Raw genomic sequence first — 8,230 nt, 5'->3', positions numbered from 1 at the left:
TTATCACCCACAAAGTAACATACTTGGTAACTCGTAAGCTGGCGCGAGGTGCACACCCGTGTTATAACGACTGTCGTTTTCCGGCCACGCGAGGATAAAGTAAGTTACTTTCATTCATACATAATCATTACTTTTGTCCCACTATATAGATCGTATACATACATCAAACATGGTAACTCGTGAGCTGGCGCGAGATGTATGACACCCGCATTAAAGGACTGTATAACACGTTTATATATGTGAGGTTATTAAGCATTGTAATGTATGTGAGGGAGAAGAGAACCGTGAGGTCCTACACTCTGATAACAAGGCACGGCAATAGACCTGGGTGGTTAGAGTTAACCTGATAGGTTAGAGTTAACATGTCAGATATTACCCCATCATTAGTAGGCCTATATGCTTTAATACAATTATGGATTAAGTTTTCAATTCATGAACTAATAATATCTATTTTGGGCCTTGGTTTTTCTGTTAAAAGCACAGTGCAAAGTGCAACAGTAATATCAATGATCCATTATATGCTCTTTTTTCTTTGTGAATTAAATTAAGACACACCATGTGTGTGTTTTTAATAGGAAAAAAATTATATTTCAACTCATCAGTGAGCATGAAGAGTATTTGTGTACATTGTACATTCATATATATCTGAATTTGTTTATAGTAATAATAAAAAACATTTTGTCAGTCCTATAACTTGACATTGAGCATGAGACTTTTGTGTAGTCGTATGTTTGTACGAACAACACTTAAAATTAAACGAAACCCTATCTTCACAGGAGAATGTAAGCATAGATGAATACTTAAAAGAAATGCAATGTATGTGGTATGAGGTGGCATGTGCAAGCGCACATTCAAGAGCAAACAGATATGGTGAAGCCTTGAAGAAATGTCATGAAGTGGATAAGGTTCGTGAGCTATTTGTGAGACAACTTTTACTGTTGTATAGTAAAGTGGGAGAAGATGGGACACTTTTTCTTTCTATTTTTTCGTCTCATTTGGTAGTAAACAAATAACATTCAAAAAATTATCATAGACCGTTGTTAATTGTTTAAAACATGATCAGGATTTTTGGGTATTATGTGCTAAAGGTTTCCCTACTTTCCCACCCTACTATATATTATCTTTAGTGCTTATAGTTTTGCTTTGATAGACAGCCAACGTTTTAAATTTATTCATAACTGTAAATAAATAACAGAAAAAATTAATTCCTACATTGGTAATATCTTTTCAGGATTGCAACACAACGTTTGGTAGAATTTAATTTTTCCACCACAACACCAATTTCAAGTATTTATTACTGTTTCAGTTTTAAAACTGTCAACATTTTTTTTCAGCATTTCACTGAAATAATTGAAGACCAGTTTGATTTCCACCAGTACTGTATGCGTAAAATGACTCTCCGGTCGTACGTCAAGATGCTTAAGCTGGAGGATTCTCTACGTTCGCATAGGTTTTATTTTCAAGCTGCAAAAGCAGCAATAAAGGTATGCCTAAAGTTTCTACACTGCTTTGGATATGTTTTTCTAAAATGAGCCTAGTAATGCAAAAACGCATTTTGAAGCAGTTGTTTACAAAACTGTTCCTAAATTTTTTTATGGTTGGTAAAAGTACTTACAGTTGTTTTTTTTTGAAAGAGTAAGAAATTATCTACCAGTAGAACAGTTGAAGGACATTACAGCATTTAAAAGGTTTTAACAAACTTGATTTAAAAACCATTAAGTATTTTTTAAGAAGAAGGTCTATATATTCATTCACTGCTATAAACCAATCATACAGGTATATATTCATCTCCACGATGAGCCTTACCAACCAGGAGATCGTATACAAGATGAAAAGGAATCCTCCATGTCGAATGCCGAGCTTAAAAAACTTCGTAACAAACAGAGAAGACAAGAAAGAAAAAAGGCAGCTGCTGAAGAGAGAAAAAAGAATGAACAGCATGATAAAAGTGGAAAGAAAAAGTAATTTTTGCTATATTTTAGATAACTTTCTAGATTATATGCACATTTGTTGGACTATTAAATTATTAACCTTTTTTTATCATTTTTTGTACTGAAAGTGATTGATTTTTTTTATAAATTTCGGCAATATTTTTATAACTTAAATTTTATAGGTTAAAGTATCTGCGTTAGTGTTTAGCATTTAGTAACTTTTTATGTTTTTTTTACCATTCAAAACTGCGACGAGTGCAACCTAACATATATGTTTATCCTAGACAACAGGTGAAAAACAACAAAACTGAGGACGATGCTGAAGTTAAAAAAGAAGAAGAATTTGCTGCTGAAAAACTTGTATCTGTAAGTTAGTGTCTGTCCCATGCATAATACAAATGTTTGATTTACCTTCATGCAGTCACACAGACACAATATTAATTAATATATGTCTAGGGCAGTGGTTTCTGTGCATGCATTATAGCCATCCTGCTATCTGTTGTGGCCTACGTGTCTTTGGGTAAAACACGTAACGGAAACTGCTTTAACGTAGTGGTTACTAAAATTTTTATTCTAAAATTATCACCTAAACAGAAATTTTTTTTTAAAATCGAAAAGGTTATATATATATATACATTTAATTGTCAAGTAGCTTGACGTGTATGAAATAAAGCCCCATGTTATAAACAAATGTCATTCATTCTGTAATTTTTGTCAGATTTCCAACCCTCTAGAACAGGCGCAAAAATTTCTTGCACCGTTGGAGTTATACTGCTCGGGCAAATTTGAGACGCATTACTTAGCCTTTCAAATAGCTGAGCGGCGTGGCACGTTGCTTGTGATGCTGCGTGCTTTGCTACGAGCGCAGAAAGTTGCCAAAGAATCGGACATGCCAAATCTACACGTGTGTCGCGTACGCTTTGCAAAAAAAGGTAAGTGTGATTAAACATTGATAAAAATAACTCTGTCAGTATACATTACAATATAATACAATACAAGCATGAAGCAAAATGCTAGGTTTTTGGTGATGTAACATAAAGTTATGGCGTATTTTACAACTTCGACACTACTACCATTGTGAGCGTTTGTGGCAGTTTCTTCAACCCAGTGCTTCCTAATAGATTGTCTAAATTGTCACATTTCAAAAAAAATTACAAAGTTACATTTGCGTAGTGACTCAAAAGTGGGCACAAGGTATATGAAACAACACATGTGTTATAATGAAGAATTTTTTGGCTTTTGTCACCCACCTTGCTAAGTTTATAAGTTACAACCCTTCTTTCTTTCTACACCCTCAGTTCGTGATGCAAAGGACCTACCAACAGCTGCCTCAGAAGTCATATCTCTCCACATGAAGATCATAGGATGTGACATTGATGTGGAAACACTAAACGAACAGTTCATTGCGGCTAACCCGAACTCACTGACCCACATATTCGCAGGTCAGTTAAGTTGTTGTTCTTGTTACCACTGCTGTATTATTTGTCCATTTTTGTTGATTATTTTGTTTTTTTTCTGTGAAATTTGTGCTGTTTTTCTGCATACTGTCTGTTTTTCTTGTTGCATTTTTAAAGTGCATTGTAAACTTAGCCTTTATAAAAATAAAAATCTGCTACAATGCATGTTATTACAGGAGCAAGCTCACTCTACCATTTGAATTCTTCAAGGAAAGATGAAGCATTGAAAATGATCTTAAATATCAACAACAACATGCAGAACGTATCGCTGAAGGTTACCACTGTCTGAATAATTTAATTTGTTAGATTTACACTTTTGTTTTAGGGCTTTTATCGTGATTCTATTAATCCAGTATTACCCACTCTTTAAGTATAGGGCATGCTTTTTAAACAGCAGTTATTTGGAAAACTGTATGTATATCGATTCTATTTCCACAGGTTTGTGAAATGGTTCTCCGAAGTTTACAAGGCAAACTAGACTTCGGCGTTGTGGAGTCCGACATTGTGGCAGAATTCCGCGAAAAGTGTCATGCTATTTTCCCGCGAGCGTGTTTTTTTCTCTCGCCCCAACTAGCCGCTGAACAGAACGGCAAAGTTAATGGGCACCCGGCTGTTAATGGTTTAGATAGCAATCCTGAAAGTGGGGATTTGAAACCTGAACATAAACAGGTGAACAACAATTCTAACAAGCTTTGTGGGATTGAAACATCGGCCAGGGCAGAAGATCACTGCTTACAAGTTGTGTGATTGGCGCTATATCCAACGGCATTGTTTCTTGTGTGAATTCGCAGTTTCGGCTCTGGGTACGCGACCGAATCCACTGTCCATTATTTATGCGTGTGTCGGGCAGTTTATTGTCGCTGGGACTTTGACATTGGCTTGTACCCTTTTGGTTAATGTACTGGGTCATTATCAATTCTCTTAGCTGCCTTCTATACAAGTGCATGGTTTTTTGGTTCCCGCTTATGCATGTCGGTTTGCACACACATGATAGCAGAATCAAACCCGCTATTCCTCTTTTTGGGAAACCAAACTGCGTTTTTTTACCACAAGTAGCGACCGCGTTTTACCCTCTATGATATTTTGCGTTTAAATCAAAAAAACTGCGAACGTTGCAAGTTAAGACGTTTCAATTACAAGTTCACCAATTTGAGTACAGAAACCATTAATTATAAATTTAAATACAAGCCAACAGTGTCTGTGATGGGGTGTAATTAGATTCTCCAACCCAGTGGTCACTAATGAGCTGTCGAAATTCTCAGCCATACATAAAAATGGAAAGAAAATAATCACCCACGAAGTTAAATTCGTGATAAATTATAAGCTAGGACCAGGTGTATGATACAGATTACCCGTGTTATTACGACTGTCGTCTCATTTGTATGGTTCATAGTAAATTTGAATAATGCTATCAGATCATCGTGTTTGTTTCTGCCACAGGTAATTCTCTTGAACTTCACAGCCAACTCTGTTGTGCTGTGACTTTCCTTGTAAACTGAATTTTGTAAATACTGCGCCGTGCATCAGTTTGTATACAGACTTACAGCATCTTATTATGCAGCACCACCGAGGCATACCTGTGTTTTAGCGGTTTCCTGTAATTTTGCAAAAATACGTCCTAAGTATTCTCTTTGGATAAACAATTTTATTTTAGAACCTACACAAAAAAACGTTATATCTAACCAAACTAGACAAACCTTGCCTCATAGACAACAGGAAAGAGATTGTAGTATTAAGTTACGTGTGTCCACAACAACAACAATGTAACAAAATCTAAAACAGTGCAAACATTAGATTTGTAGTGTTTGTTAGTCAAACAAAACATAAGTTTCGATAAGCCACATTAAAAAATCCTTAAAGCCTAATTCAAAGTACAATCCTATCAATTTGCACCTTTTAATATTTTTCGAATGGATATATAGCATTGTAACTTTAAACAAGACATTAAAGGGCCCACATCTTAGCATCCACAAACTACTACTGTACTTTCAGGATATATTTGTGAATTGGTGTGAGAATGTGTGGTGTATTGTTTCATTCACTGAACCTATTGTTAAAATTATAATGGCAAGGATCAATACAAAGCCTCTCTCTCAGTAAATTTAAGGACAAAAGTATTTCTTACAGGTCATCTGTTCACAAATAAAAATAACTTTTAATGGACTACAGGGCAGTGCAAACACATAAAACACCGTACTATTAATTATAATTACATTGAAACTTGAATACCTAAAGTGTATAGGTTCTTAGAAATTGTACATGCAAACAGAATGAACACATTCAACACACTCAGAAAATAAAAATCTAATGAATTAAATATACTCAATGGACATTTATCTTCATTTAAAAATGAAACTACTTTAAATTATTTTACATTTAGTGGCACTTGAATGTCAAGGAAAGTTCTTAAAAAGTAACTATGTAAGATTTCACATTTAATAAACAAAGGAACTTCTTTTTGTACAAAGGTGTATCATGAAGTCTGTACTAAAACAATTTACAGAACTTGAAGTTAAAAACCAAAGCGGTGCTATGGTGTAAAATTGCTGTCTGGGTCAACTGCCCACTGGTCCAGCATTCTAATAATCACATCCAATGAAGATTCATTGCTAGCAAGCACTGATGGGTTGTCATTATCTGAAAATTGTTTAATTAAAATATCAGCGCATGCTGATTGAATGGTGAGACTAACAAGGCCAACTGATCTTATAGATGAAGGTTTGGTTCCGATCACCAATTTCACTGAACCCTCGTTTGGAGAAATTGTATTTGAACCCCGTTGTTGTTCCAGTAATGACCGGACCCACTTTGCATGGGATAAAACCTCTATAGCCACTTTCCGCTCTAGTTTTACTGAATGGCCGCCTTGATTTGATTGATCAAAGTAAAATATCTGACTTTGGCAAAGACGTTTTGCAGTAAGTCCATTTTGCTGAGCTTGTAACACTATCCCAAGATCAGTGGACTTTAAGATGCTATCTATGTTGGCCGAGTTTGAAGAAAGCATTTGCTGTTCAGGAAATTCCCAAGTCTGCAAATCTACCAGTTCCCTTTCACCCGATCTAAAAGCTTCAACAACGTTTTTCTGCAGCAAAGGACTCCCAAACATGAATCGAACACCTTTGGCTAATGACAGCTTTTCTGACTTTACCACCATCCCATTATACTTGAGTGTCACCTTGTACATGAGCATGTCTTCACCTGAAATAATATAAACTGTAACATGATAACGCATTGCAAGTTAAATACTGTGCCATTGAGTAGACGAATTGAAAATTCCGCATAAAGTTTATTGTGAATCCACATAGTCAGTAAAACATCACTTAAAATAAAAACTCATTACTAAAAATAACAACATTATCTTCATTACATGAAAGTGAAACATAAAATAAAAACAGAGTCAAATTAAGTAGAGAAAGCATGTTAGTGACACAAATACACGTAACAAATTGGATCTAAGTGTTTTGCAAAACATCATTACGAGATAAGTTAAATCCTTGCAGGAAAGTTTCAAATGTTGGTAATGATTGGGCTATTTCTTCTGCTGGATGGACACTTCTAATAAAAGATGGTGGCTGCTCATACAATTGATCAACAGGTGCTGCTGTTGACACAAGATAAAGAAATTAATGTGGAAATTTTGATAAATGCTGGTAAAATTACATTAGAGTACGCCAACAAAAATAGTTATTTCGGTATAGACAAAACCGCCTATGGCCTTCCAAGTTATTTTCAACACCAAATATTCCCTGCATTCTCTTTTTTTCTGACAGATTTGGAAATACTAATAAAGAATAAAATGTTTAAAATTGCTGTTGTAACAATCAAGTGTGTCGCTTAGAGTGGCATCATTACACACTCCTAATTCTCCCTGAATGAGCAATATCAACATATGGTCATCTTGGGCCAATGACAAGCTTGGCTACATAATACTATGTTGAGAACCGGTATAACAGAAAAAAGGATTAAAATAAGCAACCCATTCTAAAATGTTTGGTTTCTAGTTATGAAGCAATTAGACGTACGGCAGAATTGTCAACCAGCTAGCTCCAATATATAAAGTCCGATTACAGAGTCATTCATTCTAATTAACAATCATATTTCTTCAGTGGGAGCTATAAATTTAAGTCATGCCGTAGCATGGTTGGTTAGCGCACCTGCCTCTAACCCAGAGGTAATGGGTTCAAGGCTCTTCGCTGCTACTATTACTGTAGGCGTATGTGTTACTAGGCAAGACACTTAATGGCAATTGCCCCAACGCAGTGGTTACTAATAGGTTGTCCAAATTAACAGGTACACATAAAATAAATGAAAAAAACTAAAAAATAATCACCTACAAAGTAACATACTTGGTAACACAGTCATTTTCCAGCCACGCGAGGATAAAGTAAGTTACATTCATTCATGCCTACTTAACTACGTATAAAGTTACCTTCAGGGCTGGCCAGTATGACGTGTTCTGGTGAAAGGATGTTACTGAAATTCTGGAAACTTATCTGTTCACTAACATTCTGTTGTATTACGCTTCTGTTTGTTGGAAAGTTATTTAACAATGTTAAATTTGTGGAGCAGCTTTCACTTGGCATGGATATTGTTTGGTGGAATTGATTGATGCTTTCACTAAAGATGCTTCCACTTTCATACTGGTCAGCATGATCCTATAATAATAATAATAATAACTGATCCTATAATAATAATAATAACCGGCGCCGTGGCATAGTGGTTAGCGCGCCTGCCTGTAACCCAGAGGTAATGGGTTCAAGGCTCGTCGCTGCTACCATTGTGGGCGTATGTGTCCTTGGGCAAGACACTTAACGGCATTGCTCCAACCCATGGTCACTA

General features: G+C 35.6%; 2 protein-coding genes across 4 annotated transcripts in view; one reads left to right on the top strand and one right to left on the bottom strand.

The window, feature by feature from the left end:
* LOC100183798 (N-alpha-acetyltransferase 16, NatA auxiliary subunit-like) overlaps window positions 1-4,575 on the top strand; it is a 12,563-nt gene extending 7,988 nt beyond the window's left edge. The window contains exons 11-18 of one of the 2 annotated variants that reach the window (XM_002131231.5): window positions 777-905; window positions 1,335-1,484; window positions 1,777-1,961; window positions 2,216-2,297; window positions 2,650-2,863; window positions 3,230-3,373; window positions 3,565-3,662; window positions 3,827-4,575. In XM_002131231.5, the coding sequence (XP_002131267.1) occupies window positions 777-905; window positions 1,335-1,484; window positions 1,777-1,961; window positions 2,216-2,297; window positions 2,650-2,863; window positions 3,230-3,373; window positions 3,565-3,662; window positions 3,827-4,135 (1,311 nt within the window). In that variant the 3' untranslated portion in view covers window positions 4,136-4,575. Of the gene's footprint in view, window positions 1-776; window positions 906-1,334; window positions 1,485-1,776; window positions 1,962-2,215; window positions 2,301-2,649; window positions 2,864-3,229; window positions 3,374-3,564; window positions 3,663-3,826 lie in introns of both variants that reach the window. The other variant, XM_018814904.2, reaches the window with a different exon arrangement.
* Window positions 4,576-5,398: 823 nt separating this feature from the next.
* Window positions 5,399-8,230, bottom strand: part of ci-irf-like-2 (interferon regulatory factor like protein) — a 6,070-nt gene continuing 3,238 nt past the window's right edge. The window contains exons 6-8 of one of the 2 annotated variants that reach the window (XM_026837422.1): window positions 7,821-8,046; window positions 6,870-6,989; window positions 5,399-6,589 (exon numbers count right to left, since the gene is read on the bottom strand). In XM_026837422.1, the coding sequence (XP_026693223.1) occupies window positions 5,919-6,589; window positions 6,870-6,989; window positions 7,821-8,046 (1,017 nt within the window). In that variant the 3' untranslated portion in view covers window positions 5,399-5,918. 2 annotated transcript variants of the gene reach the window in all.

This window comes from Ciona intestinalis, chromosome 14, assembly GCF_000224145.3.
Source record: "Ciona intestinalis chromosome 14, KH, whole genome shotgun sequence".
In the NCBI taxonomy this organism is placed as follows: domain Eukaryota; kingdom Metazoa; phylum Chordata; class Ascidiacea; order Phlebobranchia; family Cionidae; genus Ciona; species Ciona intestinalis.
The sequence above is the reverse complement of the archived record's forward strand: the minus strand, read 5'-3'. Positions and strand labels throughout refer to the sequence as shown.